The sequence below is a fragment of the Solenopsis invicta genome, chromosome 8, assembly GCF_016802725.1.
Source record: "Solenopsis invicta isolate M01_SB chromosome 8, UNIL_Sinv_3.0, whole genome shotgun sequence".
Classification (NCBI taxonomy): domain Eukaryota; kingdom Metazoa; phylum Arthropoda; class Insecta; order Hymenoptera; family Formicidae; genus Solenopsis; species Solenopsis invicta.
In genome coordinates this window covers 867,327-891,222 of record NC_052671.1, presented here as the reverse complement: position 1 = coordinate 891,222, position 23,896 = coordinate 867,327, and the positions used below count along the sequence as shown (strand labels likewise).

General features: G+C 32.8%; 4 protein-coding genes across 15 annotated transcripts in view; 2 read left to right on the top strand and 2 right to left on the bottom strand.

Annotated features, from left to right (window-relative positions):
- Window positions 1-62: 62 nt before the first annotated feature.
- Window positions 63-7,812, bottom strand: LOC105192864 (palmitoyltransferase ZDHHC2). Of its 11 annotated transcripts, XM_026134307.2 has the most exons (11): window positions 7,205-7,812; window positions 6,697-6,723; window positions 6,391-6,485; window positions 6,187-6,307; window positions 5,853-6,076; window positions 5,110-5,239; window positions 4,879-5,005; window positions 3,939-4,025; window positions 2,770-2,896; window positions 1,095-1,154; window positions 63-709 (listed from the first exon to the last, which is right to left on the bottom strand). In XM_026134307.2, exons 1-10 carry the CDS (start codon window positions 7,323-7,325, stop codon window positions 1,143-1,145), a joined length of 1,071 nt encoding a protein of 356 aa, XP_025990092.1. In that variant the 5' UTR covers window positions 7,326-7,812; the 3' UTR covers window positions 63-709; window positions 1,095-1,142. The 11 variants fall into 11 exon arrangements, 7 of the variants coding, with proteins under 7 accessions (XP_025990092.1, XP_025990093.1, XP_025990094.1 ...); XM_026134308.2 differs by lacking the exon at window positions 2,770-2,896 and having other exon boundaries at window positions 7,205-7,811; XR_005575379.1 differs by having other exon boundaries at window positions 69-709; window positions 1,095-2,896; window positions 7,205-7,810.
- A 328-nt stretch (window positions 7,813-8,140) lies between these two features.
- Window positions 8,141-17,706, top strand: LOC105192863 (WD repeat-containing protein WRAP73). Of its 2 annotated transcripts, XM_039452687.1 has the most exons (9): window positions 8,141-8,277; window positions 8,365-8,549; window positions 8,654-8,836; window positions 8,920-9,099; window positions 12,429-12,695; window positions 13,242-13,398; window positions 13,521-13,730; window positions 17,031-17,155; window positions 17,504-17,706. In XM_039452687.1, the coding sequence occupies exons 2-9, from the start codon at window positions 8,382-8,384 to the stop codon at window positions 17,624-17,626; spliced, it is 1,413 nt and encodes a 470-aa protein (XP_039308621.1). In that variant the 5' UTR covers window positions 8,141-8,277; window positions 8,365-8,381; the 3' UTR covers window positions 17,627-17,706. The 2 variants fall into 2 exon arrangements, with proteins under 2 accessions (XP_039308621.1, XP_011155432.2); XM_011157130.3 differs by lacking the exons at window positions 17,031-17,155; window positions 17,504-17,706 and adding an exon at window positions 13,895-14,318 and having other exon boundaries at window positions 8,238-8,549.
- LOC105192862 (probable elongator complex protein 2) lies at window positions 9,467-12,441 on the bottom strand. The gene is made up of 2 exons (XM_011157129.3): window positions 10,908-12,441; window positions 9,467-10,671 (listed from the first exon to the last, which is right to left on the bottom strand). Exons 1-2 carry the CDS (start codon window positions 12,092-12,094, stop codon window positions 9,528-9,530), a joined length of 2,331 nt encoding a protein of 776 aa, XP_011155431.2. The 5' UTR covers window positions 12,095-12,441; the 3' UTR covers window positions 9,467-9,527.
- Window positions 17,657-23,896, top strand: part of LOC105192865 (mediator of RNA polymerase II transcription subunit 25) — a 25,351-nt gene continuing 19,111 nt past the window's right edge. Inside the window, exon 1 of the mRNA XM_011157133.3 lies at window positions 17,657-17,993. Coding sequence (XP_011155435.2) covers window positions 17,880-17,993 — 114 coding nt within the window. The 5' untranslated portion in view covers window positions 17,657-17,879. The remainder of the gene's footprint in view (window positions 17,994-23,896) is intronic.

The following is a 23,896-nucleotide window of genomic DNA, read 5'->3' as shown; positions in this document are numbered from 1 at the left end:
CAAATAGTGCCTGTTTTGATAAAGATTATTGTTGATGTAATTTCCACTGAATTGAACTGCAATGACTCTTTTCATCATTTTATGGTACAATTTGTAATCTACACACTCGATCACAATTACAAATTTATAGTAACATCAATATTGTACATTACGCTACAGAGTAATTTAATTATATGTGAAACATTATAGTTAAAATTACAAGTAATTGTAACAATATTTTTAACAACGAATCCAAATATATATTACAATATATATAATACAGTTAATATTCAAAGACCCATATTCAGAACATGTTTTCAAAAATGTTGGCGCATTTTTTTTGTCATTCTTTACTTTAAGTTTAATGAACGATAAAAACAGAATCACGAAAAACCGTGCTAACATCTTTATGAATGCGGTCTGAATACGGGCTAAATTATCTTTGTGCGGTACAAACCGCAATGTTAAAAATACTTGTGTTGGCTGCAATAACAATTCAGTGTGAATCTCCTTCACAAGAAGAGTATCTTAAATCTTAAACTCACAACGAGAATTAAAACATAAGAAAACGAAATGTAAATTGATATTCTGGATTACCGTCGTGATACTACAGTATAAAGTAAAGCTGCAATTAATGACGGCGTACAGATTTGTTGGTGTTATTCAGACAGATTCTGTGATGTCCATCAGTGGTTGGTCGACATCAACAGAAGGACCTATCACAGCAGTGCTAAAAAATATTTTTAATATATTGTATTAAAAGAATTACTCCGAGAATTTTTATGAGAGCGAAACATGAAGATCTTATCTATGACAGAAATAAGATACACAAAAGCCATCAGTCACATACTGCATAGAAAAACAAAAACCAAATGCTTCATGTAGCTTTTCCACAAATATTGTTAATATAAATAAAAATGTAAGCACCATTCATTTGCATTCGTCACATTCAGATAAAAATATGTTAAATATATATTAAAAATAGAGATTCAAGATAATACAAAATAAAAAAAAAGAAAAACGCCCAAACTTTGATAGAACTTTATAAATGAGTTCATGCAAGCGTGAAAGTTTAGTTATAATATTTAATCAAAAGGCTATACAGACAATATTACCCAGTGCCAAGAGCCAAAATTGTAGCTTCTTGTATCATTGTCATTTGATCAATGGTGGACCTGTGATCAATCAAAAATTCTGTAGAATTATATTATAAAAAGATATTGTGCTATATTTACATATACGTGATATGTATAATTATAGATATACTGTAAATGAAATTCAAATTATACGTTGAATTAACTTGAAATGAACAAATTTGGAAAATATGTATTGTACAAAATTACTATAAAAAATATGAAAAAAGTGATGTCAATTTATTTTAATTAAGTCAAAGAAATTTTAATGCAAATACACATTTGTTATATATATATATATATTTTTTTTTAAAGATTTTTTTTAAATAATAACGAAAATTGTCTCATGTGACAAGTTAGTATGTACTATCTTAAATAATTTTATCAATTTAGTTTAAAATAATTATAAGGGAAAATAAAAGCAAAAGGTAGTAATGTTTTCATAATTAGTTGTGTTGTGAAAGCAGGAGCACTCGGCAAAAGAATAATATTTAGTACTTATTAGTAATAAAATCAGAAACTTACTGTAATTTTTTGGCACGATGTATTTTGTAATCCTATTTGTATATTAATATTAACATGATAAAACTTCATAAAATATATAAAACGTAAAAAAATCTAAAAAATGCATTTATAAATGATTACAAACTGGATGTCATTAAATAATCATGTCCAATCAGAATACTTCTGTAAATAATATTGTGCAAATTTTATTTGTGTATATTTCTTAATATTATATACTAATTTATATTGTACATAGATTTCATTTTTATTCATCAATGGGCACTATAAATGCAGGATAGGAACATTCTGTAAATGTGAAATAAGATAAAGAATAATTATAAATAAAATTTTATTTTTATGAAGAAACTAGATGCTCTTACAGATGATTTAGACAATTATATATTCTCATAAATACAAATATTCTTTTTTTAGCAACAAAGTAAGAATACTTGAATTAACTATTGGAATGTATATATCATTGTTTGTGATTAACAGAAAACTAGTGCATAACAATAATATATACTTATTCATAATATACAATACAAATTTTATTTTATAATAATTAAAATTGTCGTCTAGATACATCAATTTATTCACTACATGTGAAGAACATATGCCAAGTCCTCCAAATAAACAAAACATCCTATAATTCATGATTTTAATTTTAATTTTCTGATCAATTTGGAGTCAAATTTTCTTCGAAGAAAATATTGAGAGTCTATCACTTATAATAACTTTCCAATTTTAAATACCATATATATTTTTATAATTAAGCTTCAAATTAAAATTGAGTAAACAATTTACTTCAAATAAACTGGAAAAAATTCATTATTTTATCTGTATATAAGAAATGTAATTTGCAAGCTTAATCATTCTAATTCTATAATTACTTCTCGATATATTCGTTTAAGAAAAACCGGTTCCAAATTCGTCAAAAGATCTGTCATTAAAATTAGTCATGAATCATGGGAAATGTACTCTACTTCAATTGCAATAAATCTTATATACAGCTACATGTAAACTGTTAAATAATAATAAATATTTATATAAGTATAATTTGTAAGGAATGATTGCTATGTAAAGTGGCGTTTTAATACGCTATCAATTTGAACAAGATTATTGTCTTGATTTAAGGATCGAGCCTATAAAGTACCTGATTTATGTAGGGAGATGGAGAATCAAATTCGGTTTCATCACCCCACTGTTGGGTGCCAGGGCCCAACAAAGTATGAGTATCTTCATTGCACAGCCGCTCGGGAAAGTTTACCCCGTCTCCAAAGCTGCAAGCCATACCCTACCTTCTACTCGATGTCATCCTATATGTCTACAACCCTTATGGCGTAACTATCTTACTAAACTTTTATTTTTTTTTTTTTAATCAATTTATGTAACCAATTTCACTAAATGAGGAAGAATCATGAAACAAAGATTCACACACTTCCTCTAAAAAAAGATAATTGCACATAGTTACACCACTTTTATTCTACAAATATTATCTGTAAGAACCAGATGCACAATACTTCACGCAATAATAACAACTTTACACGAATTAGTTTTCAACTAAAATTCATAATATGATATAAGACATGCAACTTTACCACAAAAATCAGTCTTTTAATTTTTCTTATATAAGTACATTTAAAGTTATATCATGGTTTAATCTTTCAGTACACATTCTGTAACAAGTAGATATTTATAGAAATAAGATATAACATATAATTAGTATACTTTTAGAGAAGATTGCGGAGACTTAAAAATTTAGATTTCCTTCAAAATACAATTCAATAAAAAATAACACAAAAATTTATCGAAAGTTGCAGGTATCCAAACCGTGAACTGTGTCAATGCTATCAAACACAATTGCAAAGAATATTTTCTCAGAAGCAGAATAGAGATTTGATTGTATAGAGTTTGCGGATAAATCGTATAGAAAAGCTCAAATTATATTAAGAAATGATTAGGGAATATAGTAACAGCTGTAGAAGTGATAGTCAGCGTCAAACGAAAAGATACAAATGCGTTGCATGCAGCCTGGAAGCACTTAAAGGTCTTATCTTTACTCTGGAACTCTATAGAAAAAAATAAAGAAAAATATACAAAAAATTTTTGATTAGAGATTAAGAACAAAACAAAATAATAAAAAAAACTTAAGAACAAACTATTGAAAGTTTCTTTTCTCAAATGATTTTTAATACTTAATTTAAAACACATATGTATGTACATCAATGTCAATTATCTTTATCAGAGAAATAAATGAGTTCCACAGTAAAGAATCAAGGTAATTAATGTTGCATTTTTGTTTAAAGTTTTTATAATGCTGACCTGTTCTGAGTACTGCCCATGGAGTCATAAGTATTGGGTGTGCCCTGGTGTTGCGATCTTACTGGGTAGACGACACCATTTCCCAGACTAGAACACATCCAATGCAACCACTCCAATTTAAAAATACTGACTGAGCTGTCTTTTATCGGTCGTAAAAGTGCAAATAAATATAGTGCTCACAAAAATGATTTGAAAAGTGCAAGAGTTGCATACTAACTAACAGTGCACCAAAATGAAGTTTTTATATCCACATTTCTAAAAAAAAAAAAACTTTGCATCGGAAAACAGGAAGATTTTATATACAGGATAAAAACAGAAAACAGTAAGTTTCATGTAACAATCTATCTGCATCCTGCTCTGGTTTAATATAAAATACAATAATCATACAACAAATTTCTCTTTGTGTATTATAACACAGAAATATAATAAAATAGTTTTAACATATATGTATATCTTTCTATTACAATAATATAGAAATTTTTTCTTAAAAAAAAAGTAAAAAAATATTTGATGTATACAAAATATTTTTACACACATAATCGGAGCATTCTTCATGTAATTATAGATAAAAAAAAAAAAAATATATATATATATATAGAAAAATACTAATCAAAAATTAATCATTAAAGTTGTATTACATAGAACATGCGATTGTTTTACTTCTTTGAAGGAAAATAAACTTTGGAAAAATCATAATTGCTCACACTTTAGATATTCAAGGCCCTGCAGTACTTATGTTACCGTATTTCAAATTTCGTTTAAGTATGCCAAACTGCATAGTTGTTTTTTTATGGTAAAGATTATGATAGACGGTATACTAGAAGCATACAAATTGATATAATATAGTTCAGTTATCATATATTGTGCAAATGGTTCCCACTTTTTAAGTTATACAGTTTTATCCTTTACAGAATATTAAAGAAATGAAAAATGCACGTACCTACTAAATATTGGTAGACACCAGAGTCGCGGATTATCACCAAATACTTCCTGAAAATTATTGTATTTTCCCAGACTAAATCCATCTTTGTCCTTTCCTGTCCGAAACATAGGTGCTCTAAAGGCCTCTGAAATAGAATCACACAGTATTGATTAAAGATTATAGACTATAATATTAAATCACATGGTTAAAGATTATATAACAATGTAACATTAAGATGGAAATAATTACCTAATGTTGATCTATTATGCACAACGAGATAACAATGGTAGAAGAAGAGGGAAGTAAGACTGATTGCAAACATCAACGCAACAAAAAAAAGGAATAGCAAGTGAAATCTACCCATTCCGTCCAATTCACCCTATGAAGGAAAAGTTTATATTAATGACAAACAAAGGGGTACTGTGGCAATCACCCTGATCACACAAAGTAATATTAAAAATAAAAGCAAATAAAAAAGTAAAAATTAATTCCTATCGGCATACGAGAGATTCAAAGATACCTGGCAACAGATTTTTTTAATTGGTTACATCTTCGGTGACCCAAGAATTAAAGGAAGTCCATCTTCTTAACTTGTTCCCAAGAAACCAATTAGTCTACTTCCTGAGTCACCAACAAGGAAATCTCCTCCTGTTGCAAAGTATCTTTGAATCTCTGGTACATCGATAAGAATTAATTTCCACTTCGCCATTTACTAGACTCGAGGATACCAATGGGTCAGAAAACTCGTGCTTATATATCCTTTTTGGCATCTTCCTATTCCGAAAAATTCTCGCCATCTGTTTCTTAATTTGTATTCAATTTTCTTTCTGTGTTTAAATCTTCAGAATTATAATTTCTTTTTCTCTCCACTAAAGTTGTTTTTTCGAACGTTTCTATTTTTAATACTTTTTTGTGCGATCAGGATGATCGCCACAATCACAATTTGACTAAATCATTTTTTATAAATTTATTGTAAAAAAAAGCATACTTACTTTCCAAAATTGTATAAAATATTGCAAAGATGTGGCGGTAATAAACATACAATAGAGAAGTCCATATGCCAGAAACAGCATGAAAAATTTGTAATTGTGGAAGCCTACGCAATTGTTCACCCATGGACAGTGATGATCCATTTTTAAGACACAAGTGCCACAAACGCTACAATGGTGTGCCCTATCAGGCTTTATTAACTGACATTTTTCACAAAACCGCATAGCTAAAAAAAAAATATTACCTACATAAGCTTGGAACATTTTTAATAATTCATATCTTTTAACTATAAATTTTATTATAATTGTCATTAATAATAATAAATTTGATTGTTACCTCCTTTTATGGTGCGATTAGTAACCGGAAGATCTTGTGCAAATCTTTCCAAAATTTGTCTTTGCGTTTCTTCAGTTTCAGCCTGTTGTAATTTCTCCATTTCAACATCAGGTATTTTAAACTATAAGGGTTAAGAAAAATATATCAGATCATCCATAGATCATATAGTGTCATAAATTATTTTTTATAAAACAAATAATTTACCTTATCTGGCACTGGTATTAAATTTGTATACACTGTCTGCCAATAGGACCATAAAAACATCAGAAGCAGGATGTGGAAGAAAAGCAGATAGAAAGCTGTTAACACACATAGAGGTAATAAAGATAATATATATATGTGCAACATGGCCTGCTTCCCAGAATTAGAATAAAGTCTTAAACATCATACAAACATGAATGACAGTAAAAATAACAATTATAGAAATAACAAAACAATCAAATAAAATTATTACTAAATTGCACAAAAAAATAAAATTTATATCTAAATAAGATAATATAGAATACAAACCTTTTTGAACATAACTGTCTATTGTATCTGAAACAAACATATCATAATACAATATAAAGCTTTCAAGCTAACCATTTATTTTGCAACTATGCAACTGATCTATAAACACATACACAAATATATATCTACAGCACAGTTGCAAAACAAGACTTTTGCTTATATAAAATGGCTGTTTGTGTTGTATACATATATATGTTACATATATATGTAAATATCGAATAAAATTATTCTTTCATTTAACCTCCGTTTATCACATATTCACATATAGCGCAGATTCATAGAAAAAACGACGCAAAAAGTATAATGTCAATATCTTAAGAGATCTCCAATTGTTCAGTAACATCACTAAGAATGAAAAATCGTGGAAAGTCGAAAGTCTCACGAGACGTAACTGGACGGCAGTCCGAAAGCGCGCGTTTTTTTACGACATGACGCGAGAGTGGAGACAGGAAGCGATAAAATAAAGCTAGCGAGGTTGCGAGAACACATATCCTAGCCGGGTACTCACAGTGGCACAATTGCACCACGTAGGCATAATAGGACCACGCGACGATCGTCAAGATGAAGATCACTGGTAACCACTTGACGGCCTTGACGCACCACCAGCACGACTCGTTTTGCTTGCCCATTCTCTGTTCACCGGGTCGACGGCGTGCGTAAAAATGCGTGCCCACCGATCGCGATCCTCATGAAGAACGCGTTAACGACCCTCGGCCCGCTGAAACGCAGCGGCATCGCAGCACTGCGGCACCTCGGGAACTCCCGCCGACCGCTCGACACACACACTCGACAACGAAGCACGGACCTTCTACCCTTTAGCGGACTCCGCGTAGAACGACGTGCGGCCGAGCGCGGGAATACGTCATTGCGCAAGCGATGCCCGCCCGCCCGTTATCACGGCATCACGCCCTCCTCGTCGTTTACACAAGAGCGATACACCGACGTGACCGCTACGCGACACGACGCGACGCGACGGACGCTCGTAATCTTATTTATTCTCTCCTGCTGCTCGCTACTTAGCAGTCTTTGCTCCTTGCTGGTCTTTGCACACCGCACGCAATGCGCACTCTCTCCTCTTTCATGCCGACGACGACGTCGCCATCGTCGCTTGTCGTCGCTGTCAGTGCTGTCACCTGTCACGCTGTCGGCTGTCGCTTGATCGCTCCGTTTCTCGTCAGCTGTCGACCATGAAGCGAGTGTGTTCGCTAGGCTAGTATCTCCACTTACAATCACTAGCGTCTCTTTCGTCGTTAGGATCTTTCTGTGTCTTTCGTCCCTCTGTTTTCCGTACTCTTCGCTCTGCTCTTTTTTTTCATCAACGCTAATTACGTATACGCTTTCACTTCAAACTTCAAATGCACAAAATTAACGTAGCGTTATAAAGAACAGACCTGGTGCATGTCAGCCAACCACAAATGAATACAGGTAAACTCAAATTGGTCAATGATGCGAAGTCTAGCCAAATTTTGATTCGCTCCTGGATCCTGCTGCGACTTGTTTTTCGGATGCTTCGAGTGCTCTGTCCTGAAGAACACTGAAGAACACGCGGAACTCAATCGACAACGAGTTTCAACAATTTTTGTATGCATACCCAACAATCGCACAAATTGTAACTTTTTAGAATATAAACGTTACGATTGGCGACACTGACCAAGTTGGCAACCGCAGCTTTCAAATGTTCCGTGATGGCCGCTAACGCCGACGAAAACAAAATTTTTCGCATAAACAATCGTTTATGCCACTTTTCGAGGAATGGAGCATATCTAGCGGTGGCATTTCAAACGAATCTGCTCGTAAAGGATGCAAAGACTCTTGCTACTTGCCAATCGTTTCTGTTTGTAGACGTGATACAGGTTAGTTTGTATCGACAGGAAAAGCGATTCGATTAAACCTCCATCCTTGGCTGTCATTTTCAATACAATGCTATCTATACTCTTTTATCTTCGTTACATTACAGCATATGGAATGGTCTTTGAACAGCGAGTATATTCTTTGTGCGAATACAAAAAGAGCTATTGTTCAGATATATTCCGTGCGTCATCCCCAGTGGAAATGTAAACTTAGCGAGGGCAGTGCAGGTCTGCAAGGTGTTACCTGGGCTCCAGATAGTAAATGTATTTTTACTATATCAGATTTTAATGTGAGTGCAGCATATGTATCAGTAACTTGCATTTTAAAAATGAAATAATGTATACATTAATATAAAGCAAAATGTATTTACAGATTCAATTATCTATTTGGAATTTGGAAGAGCAGACAGTGTCATACATACAAAATGTAAAATCATCTTCCTTTGATAAATTACATTTTAGTCCCAATGGTAAGAGATTAGCAGTGATTGTTACGGAAGAAGGTCAAGATACAGTAGAGATTTACAAAGCTGAGAACTGGAAGATAAGTAGAGTAAGTACAGCTGATAAAAATTTGAGAATTTAAAAAAAATTCTATTTTAATATAATCTATAAATTAATATTGAATGAGAAAGTTTAACGGTTGTATTCTCAGCTTAAAAATCTAAAAGTATTATAATACTTGTCATTTAGACTTATTTAAGAATAGTAAAAATATTTTATTAACATTGCTAGGCCTTACGATCATATGCCAAGATGAAATACTAGGAAGAGGCAAGCAAAACAATTTTATACATTTAACAATGTTCTTTTACTAACTCGTGTCTTACTCATTTTTTCTATATGTTATTTTGCCATTTTTTATATAAGTAAATTAATTTAATAATTTTCTGTTTAAAGAAAATAAATTATTGAACATATTTTTTTTAGAGATTTACTCAAGATTTATATTTCATGCAAGCATCTTATAAAAATTTATAATTATAGTTCTAATGATGATAATTTAATATCATATATCTTAACAGAATGGTCAGAACTACAACTTGCTAATTGGAAATTATGTAAATCATTTGTAGGTCGAAACATAAGTCTCTTCACAGTTAAATGATGAGCTTGAGAAGTATCATACTCCAACAGTTTTGACCATACATTTTCCAACTCCATATTAATTTTTTGAATTTCTATGCATCCTATTTCGTATCCAATAGCTAAAAGATAAGATCCTTGTATGATGTAATTTGGTGCAAAGCATAATGCTGTAATTGATTGGCTTTGCATGTTCAGAATCGTCTTTGGTACAATGGTATTATTTTCTATCATGCTCGTGGACCATATAACGACTTTTCCATCTCTGGATCCAGTTGCGAAATAATTCGAGTCTTGCGTCCAAGCGCAACACCAAATTATTCGCGAGTGTGGATTGTCCTTTTTAAAACTGGCTGCGATTAATTCGTAACCTCCATCTGTAGTTTGAAATAATGCCCATCTTCTGTCTCTAGATACAGATAATAAATATTTGTCATTTGGAGAGAACTCCATTTGCGTCACAGTCAATTGATGATGTACCAATTGTTGAACTTGTGACCAGGTGTTGGTATTCCATAATAAGATTGCCGAGTGTTCTTGAGTAGTTGATTTGCATGCTGTAGCTAGCAATTCTCCATTGTGTCTTGCTGCCATACAGAATATTTCATAGCCATGTCCGTAAAGCTTGTTTATTTCTGGCCAAAGGGTATTTTGCATCAGTTCCTCTTCTGTAGGTGGTTCATATACATTTTCCATCATTGAATTCTTTGTGTCTTCATCATTTTTCTCGTGGCACATTGCTTTATTTGTTAATCCAAGAGAAGGTACAGCAGCACTATGGGCCTTTACAGATTTGAAATCTTCAACATTGGCCAATTGTAATAATTGATTCTTAAAGGCAGACGTGGCCATAAAAATGCGCACTACCTTTTCGTCCGCTCCAGAAACATACATGTGAGGTGCTAATATAGTTAAACTGGTCATATCATATCCATGTACCTGAGGACGTGCAATCTCATGCCATTGCTCAAGTCCGTCATTATCTTTCCATGGCGCATGAATTCTTGTAGTTTGATCAGTACTAGCTGTGATGAAAAACCTGTAAAATATCACAACTTGAAAGATTTCAGGATATTATTTTTTCAAGCATCAGATGCACAAAAATTCTATTCAAAACTTAAAAAATTGAGAAATCAGATTTTTATTCAAAGATAACAATGTAACAATTTTAAAATTTCTAACTAGTCCATTTATCTACAAATCTATGAACACTTTTGAATTAAAATCATGTATAAGACTACAGAAAATCAATTGGTCTATGAAACTTGTACGGACCTTCCTTTTGGTTCCCAACACAAGTCAACTACTTCAGAGAAATGTCCACCAGGTGTAGGACGTGGAAGCCACTTGTTCATTTTCTGAGAATATTTCCAGATATGAAAAGAACCTTGGTAACCATATGCCAATATATGTGATCCATCTGGGCCAAATTTACAGCCATAAAAGCCCAGGGAATTACCACCGACTTCTCCGACGCGTACCGTCTCTGTCCATATTCCATTCATAAGCTCAGCTGGCTCCCATATAATCATAGTTTTATCAATTGAAGCAGATAGCAACTTCATTGTTTCACAATTATCTGTTTTTATAGGTTGCCAGTGTACGCCATAAACCCAGCCTTCGTGGCCGCAGAGCACAGTTTCCAGAGTAATATCATATTGTCTATCGTCCACCGCAAAAGTATAACTTTCCTGTTTAAGTTCATCACTCGATGATTCTTCAGCAGTTTTACTGATTTTCCATAATCGTATCATGCTGTCTTTCGAGCCTGTTGCAAGGAAGAGATTTTCATTGCCATCCCAAGTGAAATCCATGCACGTTATCCAATCTTCGTGTCCAACTAAATACTGAGCTCTTTCAAAGAATGGTTCCGATTCAGATTTTGCATTAAATTTTGTGGTATACAACAAAACAGAAGCATCTTCTAAGGCTATTGCCAAAAGGGAATATGTAGAGTTTGGCATATGTGTCAAACGACAGCATATGGGTAACTTTCTTCCAAAATTTATAGATTGAATATGCTTGGCATCCGCATTTTCCTCTCTCAACCATAGTTTTATGTTGCCGTTGACTGCACCTGTGCATATCAATAGTTTCGCCAACGTGACAGCCGGAACATTGTCGGACAATTGGAGAGATTCTGCAAAGACAACCGTGCTCTCTACATTCAACACTGAAGTACATCGAAACTCATTTCGATCTCGAGTCCAAATAATCGCTGTACCGTCCACGGAAGCAGACAGCAGTTCCGATTCCGGCGCGCCGTTTCTCGGCTTTATCCATTGCACCGCGTTGACACGATCACGATGCCGGTGCAGCGTGTGCGTCACGCGGCCGATGTGCGCGCGTGGCTCATATATAGCGATCGCATTTCGCGTCCCGAAGCAAAGCAACCCGTTGATGCCCCAGTCGGCGCAATGAGGAACGCGGTTGCACGAACATGCGGTGTAACAGGTCGTCATTTCGCAGATAAACCGATTAAACGTAAATTCGTTACGCTAATGCTACAAAACACGCGGTCGCGCGGCGGCAGCCATTTTTCATGTGTCAACAAAAATCAGTGTGTTCGTGCTCCTTTTACAATCACAGCTGAACTTGTGTTGCACCGTTTATGTTTTATGGTTTTTCTCTCGCTCTCTCTACGTGGCATGATGAAATAGGAGAGGAACGATAAGCGGTACAAGAAATTCAACACTGAAAGGAACAGAACTGAAAATTTATACCCTTCCAGTTTGGCAGCCATTCTCGGTCTAATTCCGGATTGGCGCGAAATAATGAATCGAGGAATTGTTTCAGAAACTTATCTGCGATCGTTTATGCAGCATCGACGGGATTCGCTGGTCACCGAACGATGAATTGTTATGCATATGGTGTTCGTCTTCCGCTGAACCCAAGCTGATCATTTACTCCACCGTATTGGAGAAACATGTGACGGCGTTTTCCCCGCTGGAAACGGCGCAATCGTCTGAGACGTGCAATTATGGAAAAGAGCTGAGAGGAATTGAACATATCGAATGGATCCCTAGCGGACAGTTGTTGGCTGTAATCGGCTTTAACGAAGTGGTAATTTAATCATGCTATATTATCGAAATTGTATAGTAACCAGTTAAAAAATTAAAAATAAAAAAAAATTAACAACTTTTAACTTAACTCAATTTTAAATGATTTAATTTTTAACTTTAACTAGTTATTTTTGAGACACAGACTTTAGTTTATTAACTCTTTTTCTAAAATAAAAATTTATGTAAAAGAAAAAAATTTTTTAAAGAAAATTACATTTTCACATAAAAGAAAACAATATTTCTTTGATAGTTATTACAATTATTTTGATTAATTTAACTTTAAAAAATTACAAATTTTTAATTTAATATAAATAATGCTTCTCTAAATTAATTTTTAATTTATCTTAATTTAATCTAAACGTTTACTTTTGAGTTAGTTTTTTATCTCGTTTTTTATTCATGTAACTTTTAATGTAATTATATTAATTTTATAAGCCATTAACTGGAACTTAATTTAGTTTAAAAAACTAACTTATTCAACATTGTGTATTATATATTATTTCGCTTTTATTGCACGTATTTATAATTATTTAAAATTTAAATCAAGGTTGTTCTTCTTAATTACATTACGTGGCAACCGTTGTCGAAATTATACATGGATCCGATAATCAGGGAAGGTAATTACTTAACGAAAGTATACAAGGAATACGCCGATTCGGAGAAAGTTTCTGATAAACGCTTCGCGTCCTGTGAGGAGCGCATTTGTAAGTAAACGATATTGACGAATCCAATTTTGTCATGTTTGAAACATACTGTTCGAAAAATATTCAATTATATCATCAATGCAAATAATATTCCAAGCACCTAATTTCTTTTCTAATTGTAGTACGTGAGATACATGAACGTCCCATATGCATTGAAATTGGAATAAAGGGCAATAATGACAATTTCTCACTAGCAAAGATGAAACTGTTTGAATTTAGTACATGCGGACAATACCTAGCCTTAAAACATGAGCTTTATCCTACCACTTTGTGGATATGGGATATTTCTACGGACTATTTGGATTATTTGCTACTTGAAAATCCCATTACAGGTATGTCACAAAAAATCGATCAATTCTAATAATATTCCGATCTTATATCAATTTCCATTCTCCATACTCTCCGATCATTCCAGTCTCCGTTCAGACATGGCTTTCCTGATTCATTTGATCAATTCTTTTTAGTTTAATTAATACAGTAATTTTATTATATTTAGCTATCAAGTGGAGTCCTATCTATCCACAATTGCTTGTGCTCTCTGAGTGTACACGCGTATATGAATGGACTCGAAAAGGCGCAAACTCTGTGCCAATGTCTAAAAATATGTCAGTTATAGACGCGTATTGGCATCCTACGGGAGAGAAAGTTGTATTGTGTGGTTATAACAAAGCGATGATTTATGAACCTACAAGTACATCTTAATAAGTAATTGTTTTGAGTATATAAATTTATTACACATGAATGATTTATAAATATACAATATTTTTATTTACAAATAATACATAAAAATACTATATATATATATATATATATGTACATATGCCAATTTTATATATATACATCGAACAATACATCGTTATTTTAATCATACATGTAATTAATATTAAATAAAAGATATTTTGAAATATTTATAGCAAAAATTTGCGATTTACGAACATTTTGTATCTAATAGTAAAATCTACAATTTATATTGCATATTTCTTTATTCGATCTGATTGAAGGTTAAGATTTATGGATAGATCAGGCATAGTCGTTACAACGTATATAGATCATCCATCGTCCAAGATGTTGCGTGAGAAATAGATAGTAGCAGTTTTCTCTATCCAGGAACGTAGCACTAACCAGTACGTCATATACCTTGGTTATCGCTGTTTTTTTTATTCCATCCAAAATAATATATTTTATTATATTCGTGATTACCTTTACAAAATAAATTATAAAGTTACAAGCACTAATATAAACTTATATATTTTAGTATATGCCAATTCATACATTTTATTAATATTAACATGTTTTTTTTATTTTATTTTATTTTGAAAACATCAAGGAAGACTTTCTATCATTTTTATATATAATTGTTTTTTGTTATAAAATACGAAAAATATAAATTAAATATTTTTGTAATCTTTTTTTATGAATCGAAGAACTTTGATAACATGGAGAATTTATTTGATCAATCATAACTTATAATTTTAATGACCGGTTTCAGAAAGTAAAAATTTCAAATGATTTATTCTCCGTAATTTATTGAGCGTGGGGAGCGCAACAAAAGTGGAGTGGCGTCTACGTTACTGCTGGAGAAAGCGAGTATCCGCGAATGGTGACGCGGCCATCCATTTACGATACATTATACACGGAGAGGATCAAAAGATTCTAAGCGAGCATGATTATGCGCTTTATGTACTGACATGCAATTCCCCACCCGCGCACGGAGAAAACATATTTTTCCAGCGGCATCTCTCCCGAAGGCGAAGTAGCTCTTGATGCGTCTACTTGTCGTATCAACGTTATCTTTCGTTTTATCAGCAAGAAGACGCGACCGCTACATAAGTACTCCTATCCTCTTCGTCACGGTGATATTCGAACGCAAAAAAGATGGAGAAGACATTTATTGTGGGCGACTACAAAAAGAGTCGACGAAATGAAAGTATGCGTATCCGATATGGCAAATCGAAACAGATTTATTCCATTTATAGGAAATGAAAGCGATTATTTGATACACAACATTTATCGAACTGCGAACTGTTACAGAACGCATTTTCCTTTTTCCAATGGTAAAATAAAATAATTTAATCAACTTGTAAAACGTAGATCCGGCCGAAATGCTATCCTACACTTCCGATTATTGCGTGTACGTAATCGCGAGAGCGTGCTGCAAGTTTGTGATTAAATCCTTCGCTTTTTCATGCATTTAATTAGGCGTTCTCTCTAATGCATAATTATCCGAGTAGAGCGTGGGTTTTCAAGCGTTCTTGTGCGATCCCCGAAATTATGAATACGTTGCGTGAACACTCGCAACAAACGGTAAATAAAATTATAAAATTGAATTGAAGGAGAAGTTAATCCGCCGGCAAAAGAAGGTCGTTTCAAGAGCGCACAAGTGAGCGCAAAACACATATTTCAATTCATTTTTAATCCCTGGATCTCCTTCGATCCTTCAACAGCCACACCCTTTGGAGTATCTATAATTAGCAGAAACGTAACGTGTAGACGTTATTTTCTCCTTTATTTCTCACAAGTTTCCATACGCGAGCAAACGACGATTTGCTCTACGCGGCCTCACGTCTACTCAGGGAAGTACATTTCCTACTTTCTCCGCGATCCGTTCGTCACACAGCTCGTATATACTTGCATATATTTACCAATCTACTTACAAACGTCCGTCTTTTGTTCGATAATGCTCGCTTGCGAGATAAATTGAAGAAGATTTATCCATAAGGATCGATTTATACTTGATGAAATTTCTTCAGTTTAAGTATTTATGTATTTAACTTAAATACATAAATACTTGAACTAAAGAAATTTAATCAAGCTGAAATATTTAATTTTCCACTTTTTTCTTCCCAATGTAGAAATGTCTGAGCATCCTTCCGAGATATCCCTACTACATAGGTGTAATATTATTTAATATCAAGCATCATAGTATTCTAGTCAATATAATATAGTATTAAATAATATTAAATACTCAGCAAACAAAAATGATTTGAAATAGAAATAAATTTATTTTGACATTTTTGAATTTACGCTTCAGATTTTTTGAATCCGTTTAAATCCAAAAATAATATAATGGGGACTTGAATTTATCCGAATTCAAAATGATGAATAGCTCATTTCGTATTTTAATTCATTTGAGTTTATTTGAATCTAGAAATATTCGGAGACTAAAACGCTATAAATTAAAATAAATTACAATTCATTTGAAATTATTTTCATTTGCTGGGTATATAATATTCCTGAAATATTAAAGTAATTATATGTTTTTTTGTTAAAGTAAATAAATTTTATGCAAAAAATAGAGCTAAACATGCCATTTATTATTAATAATCTTATAACATATTTCAAGAAATGTTTATTTCTTCAAATCTTAAAACTATACGAGTATTTTTATTTTACGCAGGTCTATGTATGGCAGTTATCACGAATATTATCATTCTATGATGTCTTCCCCATTTTTTCACAAGAGATATGAATTTTTGTTGCTTTGTGCTAACGATGCTCTCACGGCAATTAGATATTGTTATCGTCGCGAGTGGAGGAGCTTCGATGCTTTCTCGATGTCGTTTCTCCCGCCACGTAGATGCATATTTCGCTGTGTACTATCATGGTAATATAAAGTTCTTCGTCTTTTCCAGCCATCACTTCCTGCACACCGCGAACTGCACAAGGACCGATAACATCGCTTCTACACTTTGCATGCAATCGTTGCAGTGTCCATCGTGAAAAAAGCTTACCGCAAGATGTTTTACGTACGATCATGGTAATCGAACGCCTATAACCAGTTATCATTAAGAATGTATATAATTGAAATCAAATATGAGACATTCGATATCCGAGATGAGTAAATGCAAAAATGAAATTTAAAATCAGACGCGCATGCTGATATAAAATTTCCTCCCATTATTAATCATCCGGCGAATTTCATCCGAAATAAATAAATTTTATTTCTTTGCGGGGGGGGGGAGGGAGGAGGGGGAAGGCGAAGAAATAGAATTTATCATGAAAATTACTGTCTACATGTGGCAGCAAGGCGATGCACGTGCACACGTTCGTACATATTAGTGGCGAACCGCTCACGTTCACTCGCACGTATTTCGTGCACATACAGTGTTTAGAAAGTCCGAGCCCGAGCAACGAGAACAGCACCGTCGACGGTGCGGAGGGTACGCCTTGGTACCAGAAGGTAACGTTTGCCAAAGGTGCACGTCAGCTTAGGTGGGGGCATCTCTAAGCTAGCGGTGTCGGCGCTTCCTCGACGCTCACTGCTCGTCGACCCGTCGAGCCATCGAGATCGGGTGATACCGGAGCGAGAAAGACAGAAAGAGAGAGAGAGAGAGAAAGAGAGAGGGAGAGAGAGGAGAGAGCGAGAGTTTTTAAATTACCGTCCATTCGTCGGTCGGACTTAAGAAGAAGAAGATACTGACAACCCGGGTCGTTCGACCGTGCATTTTGTGCTACGCGGATTAAGCCAAATCGGGAAGACGATGGAGAAAGATCAGCCGGATTCCCTGGCGACTGTCGCCGTCGTCTCGGAGAAGATACCGCAGACTCACAGCTATGCGCCAAGTGAGGTCTACTCCACTACCGAGCCACCACCGGTAAGCTTCAACATATGGATAGAAACGGTCCAAAAACGTCCTAGATCTTATAGCGGATCATCTGTCATCCATTCACTCTCCGATCAAATTGGAATCCACTTTTCCTTTGTTCTTAGAAAAGTCTAGGGAGACCATCATTTTCGAAAAAATTTCTAGTTTTCACATCGCGTACCTTTGCAATTAACTTTCAAATTATACATGTTAAAGTAAAATCTATGTAGGCAACTTAATAAGAAACGATATATTTCTGCCGTTTACTGGAATATTTGAACCTGCTAAAAGTTTTCTTATCTTGATCAGCTATGATTCGAAAATATTCTATTGATTTAATTTAATATTTTTATTAAATGAAGAACATTGATTATTTTTATCGAAGAATTTACGAGTAAAATCAGTGATCCGCTAAAGCACGGAACGCTCTACTCAGAACATTTCCCACGACTCGATATTGCACGTACATAAAAGTGATATCTCTATTTGTTTGAAACTGCAAATTAATCCGCATCCCTGCATGTCAAATAATAAAAATTTACTAATACGCATAAATAATACAAAAAAAAAGAACGTTTTTGTTCATGTCTAACATAAGTATTAACTTGTTGCATGTCATATAAATTTCATCTCTTTACACTTAAATCTACAATAAGTTCTTAAGCAAAGTCGAAGCTACGTGTCGTAGGGAAGATAATTATGGCACTTTTACTCAAAATTTACTTTTTTTATAAAATATATTATTGTATAAAGATACAAAACGAATTTAAAAAAGAAACATTTTTTAAGTCGCTTCCCAGACACGCACATTTAAAACATGTCTTTAAGATATCTTTCAGACATCGTTTAGATATGCGTTGCTGTCTGAGCAAATATATTTTTTACATATTTAAATTTAGAAAATTTGTATAGATATAACTGAAAAAATATAATTTTTTCCTACATTTTAATACAATTCTATAATAAACCACTTTTATTTCTTCTTTTCTTTTTAATAAAATAATTTTTAACTGCAATTGAAAACATAAAAAATGCTACGAAATAATTTAAAACTCCGTCTGTCTTCATGCGAAGACATTCATCAAGCAATTACAAGGACTAGAACGGTGGATAATTTTGTACACGTGCGATTGTTTCTGAATAGAGAAATAGCACATAATAGCGAGTAGAACGTAGAAGTAATCGCAATTCGAAAAATGGCATTCTATCGTAATTGAGCATCAGCCACTATAATGAGAAAGTTACAACAAAGAAATTGCTTCTAGATTTCCCATGGTATCCTTTGTGTGTCGGATGATCCACACAATTTTACTCGAGTTTGCATAATTACATCCCTATTATTATCGATGGTAATGACAATCAATGGCTTTTTTAACCATGGTTCCCGCGAGTATAATTAATTTTCTAATACGCAAGAAACTGTTTCAAGAAATTTAGGGTGAAAAACTATAGAAATTTAATAGAAAAAAAGTGGGTTGTGACATAAAAGTTCTTTGCAAACATATGTTTGTACGTATATTTTTCGCTGCCGGCATTCTTATGCAAATTTATCATATTGCAGAACATGAAAACGCGAACGTTGTGCCGTATGAAAAAAATATTGATAAGATATTAGCTATTATCGCAATTATATTTTTTTCCTAGAAATTTGACGTGAATAGACGATATCCAGCGCCATTAAAGAAAAATGACAGCGTGAAGTAATATTACGTGACACACATAATTCATTCCGCTACTATTTACGAATGAAATACAATCGAATACAATCAACTGGAATGCAAATATTCATGTTTCACCGATTGATATCGTGGTGTTGCGTAATACACTCGCGGAGCCTTTCCAGACGCGCTTCAAATCAACACGAAAGAAATGTGCAAATTAATGCATTAATAGGGTCAGTGTCGGAAAATTATCGCAAGGTTCAGTCGATTAACGTATATAAAGAGATGTATGAAAATATCTCTGAAGGACAAAAGTCGATATAAAAAAGAAGATTGTTGAGATAAATAAAGCAATTTTCCAAGAAAATTGCGCTAATGATTCGTGAAAAATCTTGGAATAAAAGAAGGAACTTAATGCAGCGTAAAACGTAGCAAATGGCCTGTATCCTTGTTGTTACTATTGTTGTCGCATAAGATACATTATTATATAATGCTTTATGTGCGCGGAAAGATTTTAAAATATCTAAAAATTTAACTAGATACATGTTTGAAAATAATTTTATTAGATTGAAAATAATTATGGAGGGTGCTTATAAGATGATTGCTAGAGTGTCAAAATATTTTGCTCACCATGCTTGAGAATCCTACATAATTATTTTGATAGAGTCCAACAAAATTTTTTTTCAGATTTGTATAGCTAGCTATATAAACTTTTAGATGCTTCAACAGAACCGTTCTTTCCGTGTGCGATCGTGACGCAGAGTGTTGTGCGTAGTGATGGGATTGAGTATCTTGTAAATAGGTTCAAATTTTCGCAATTACTCATTTAAAAATTCGAAAGTAACTTGTCGGTCAATTAAATACTTTGCAAATACACTGAAGTATTATTTCTTATTTATTACTCGAATCGTGGAAAATGAAATTTGATTATTGGATTTGACTCAGATTTTTACATATACATACATACAATACATTGAACTTGATCCCATCACCAGTTCTACATATTTTCTGTCCCAAAGGACCAACTTCAAATCCGATAACATCGCACTTTATTCGATCATTATCTTTCAGAAGATAAAGGCAGACCACTAAAAATATCTTGCTACGAGATCTCCCCTTCTAAAGCCTTGCGTTCACGATGCTAGAAATCCAAGATCTCGGAAAAAGAGAGAATTGGCCAATCGTACTAATCAGCTAGTCAAATTGTTCAAATGCGATTGGTCAATTCTCTCTTCGTCCATGATTTATCTCAGACCTGTTTCTAGCATTATGGACACGAAGAAGTTTTCAATAGGAAATATCGAAATCAACGATAATCGAAATCAATTAAAACTATTACAGTCTATATTTGTATATAAGCCGTAAAAAGACGCATACAAATATGTTGAGAGATCACCACGCTTCTGATTTATTCTCTTGAAGCGGTCAAAATGATAACAATATATCTGATTAGATTCTTTCCTACGTAACATCTCATTCGAAGGAGATTATTTCATATAGATAGATCACTTTTCACGAAACAGATTAAAAATAAGAAAAATCGATAATAATTATTAAATATGTATTATATGTATTTAACATTTTCGAAGTAAATATGCATTTCAAATTAAATATTTTTATTCAGTAATACAAAAAGTAATTTTATATATCGTTGTCTATCATTTTCTATTTCTGTGAATCGTATATCGTTACGTGTATATGTTTACTTATCGAAAAATTTATTCTTCTTCAAGAGTACTTAGAATTCTACTGTACAACAAAAATAATGTACGAAGTTTGTAGCACGTTCGTTAAACGAGAAAAACAGCGAGGATTTAATTACAGCAATTATAATGAGCAAATGTGATTCTTAATACATATTTACAGCAAAAAGTACAGTATTTACACTCCAAGACGTGTGCACTTCCGCCGTAGAAATTGCAATCATGTGATTATTAAAAATGGACACTTAATTGGCTAGCGAAAGAGTTTGAAAAAAGCATTATCTTAAAAATATGCATTGTAGATGCAGTGCTTAAATTCTTGTAGAGCATATTTTACTATCTGTTTGTTGTCATGCTGTCGCCAATGCGCATATCTGATGAAAATTATGAAGAATATGGGAAAAGTATTTTTATAGAAAATATTCGATTATGCGATATGCACATATACAAACATCTCTTAACATGACGAAATTTTTGTCATAAAACTACTTTATTTACATCTTTATGTGTTTATAACGTATAATAAAAATATGTAAGTAATAATAAATGATGAATGACTTCTCATTAATATTAGATATTATAAAACATTTTTTACTTAAAAAGATTGAGAAATATTAAAATTATGAAAGAAGATTAAGAATATAAATAACTCTGCTTTTTGTTAATCGTTTAGCTGAACAGAGAGAAGCATTCTGTCCATCTGAAAAAAACCGCATTTATACTTGCAAAAGTACATTATTTACAATGTAAAATATTGTTCGAATAAAAAAAAGTTAAATTTTGCAAAAAATCGAGAAACAAAATGAAGTTTTCGAAACTCGCTGATGATGTGCATTCTCTTCGTGTCATGTTTATGAACTGGCAAGAGCCTTGAATACCAAATTCAATGATGTCAGGTAGACCATTTTACACATACACACACACACACACACACATACATACATTCTTTTACTCATATACACACATTCACACTCGGATATACGATTTGCCACATCGACGAAATTAAAAAACGTGAGCACAAAAAATTGCTAGCCCAAAGAAATGTCTTTAAATTTCAAGAAACTATTTAATAATATAATAATAATATTGTAATATATTATGTGTAATTTTTATTAAAAATAAATAAATACATTTGTCTATGAGAAAGAAATCAATTTAATTCTTATAATATTTTCATACAATAAATCTTTTCAAATGATTATCTTTTTGGTTACTCTGTAGCAAAAATCCTTTAAAACGTTATGCTTGAAAGTCTCACATTTCATATTGTTATTGAGCAATCAATTATTTATGAGACTCGTGCGTTACGCGTCAAACTTTCTGGAGATTTCAATGCACGCATGGGTGTGGAATATCAATGCCAGCATGACTATGCCGGTATAGTTGCATGTATAATGCCAACTAATATAATAAGCAGTAATGCAATACAAGAAAACTGTATTACCTTACTTTTTATGGGTTCAAACCTCTCCTCTATAAAACAGAAGGCCATTTCCGCCTATGTCGTCAGCAACAATGATTGCTCCATCGTGCATATCGCCGGCATGTGACAGTAAAGAGAAAGAGAGAAGATAATATTTTTTCATTAAATAATTTTACTTACCGAGACAAGCCAATCGTATAAAGTTCCTTTTTTTGCATTAAATTTTGTATTATTAAAATTTGTGTTTTAAAATCAATTTATATCGTATATTTTATTTTGTATGACTGACGTAATCTGTACCACATAAATTACCTAAAATTTTATAATTTAATATAATAATTTACAATGTAATTTTGTACATTTTGATTATCAATCTAACATAAGTAAAATGTCTTGACTAAGCGTACGTTCGCCCCAAACTTCGCATTTTTACTTCTCATGCACATTAAGCATTTACTTTTCCGCGTGTAGATGCATAATGAACAAACATAATTCACAATTACGTAAAACAAAATCAACTCTGACGCTTGTGAAATTGAAAATAAGAAATTCTTTCCGGATTGAACCGGATATTCTTTCGTAATCCATTGTTCTTTCCAACGAAAGTTTATCGATTTTTGTTTATTTGTTGGTGATGCGTATCCAATTTTGAAATAAAAAAGCGAAATGTTTGAACAAGCAAAAATTTCTTGTTAATTAATAAAATTTGTAAAATATTTTTTGTAAAAAATAATAAAGCTAATATTTTTTTTAAGAGATCAATATGTGTATTATGAGTAAATAAGAAATGTTGAAAAAAGAAGAAAAAGTTTTACAGTGAAAATGATAAAATATAATATTTAAATAATACCTACTAAAATTTTAAGACATTGAATGGTACGGTATAGAATAAAGTATTACTTGTCTCTTTTTCATGTTATATACAATTATCAAGTTTATCGAATATGAAACAGAAGAAACGTTCATGAGCATTCAACAGTTTTAAGGAGGTTAACAATGGTTGGAAACATTGCTTTCATTCCTTAATTCCAAGCATGCAACGTCTATTCTGCACTAGTATGTATATTAGAGAGAAAGTACAAAACGTGTTATCGATGTCTCAAATCATGTCGGGAATTACGGTTT

Excerpts from the sequence above, each read along its gene's own strand:
- LOC105192864 (XM_026134306.2), bottom strand. The coding sequence starts at position 7,325 with ATGGGCAAGCAAAACGAGTCGTGCTGGTGGTGCGTCAAGGCCGTCAAG. Across the intron at positions 6,486-6,696 it reads AGACAGTTATGTTCAAAAAG|CTTTCTATCTGCTTTTCTTC; the intron begins GTTTGTATTCTA and ends GTGTGTTAACAG. Across the intron at positions 6,308-6,390 it reads TAATACCAGTGCCAGATAAG|TTTAAAATACCTGATGTTGA; the intron begins GTAAATTATTTG and ends TAACCCTTATAG.
- LOC105192863 (XM_039452687.1), top strand. The coding sequence starts at position 8,382 with ATGGCCGCTAACGCCGACGAAAACAAAATTTTTCGCATAAACAATCGT. Across the intron at positions 8,837-8,919 it reads TTACTATATCAGATTTTAAT|ATTCAATTATCTATTTGGAA; the intron begins GTGAGTGCAGCA and ends ATGTATTTACAG. Across the intron at positions 13,731-17,030 it reads ACTTGAAAATCCCATTACAG|CCATCACTTCCTGCACACCG; the intron begins GTATGTCACAAA and ends CGTCTTTTCCAG.
- LOC105192862 (XM_011157129.3), bottom strand. The coding sequence starts at position 12,094 with ATGACGACCTGTTACACCGCATGTTCGTGCAACCGCGTTCCTCATTGC. Across the intron at positions 10,672-10,907 it reads TGTTGGGAACCAAAAGGAAG|GTTTTTCATCACAGCTAGTA; the intron begins GTCCGTACAAGT and ends GATATTTTACAG.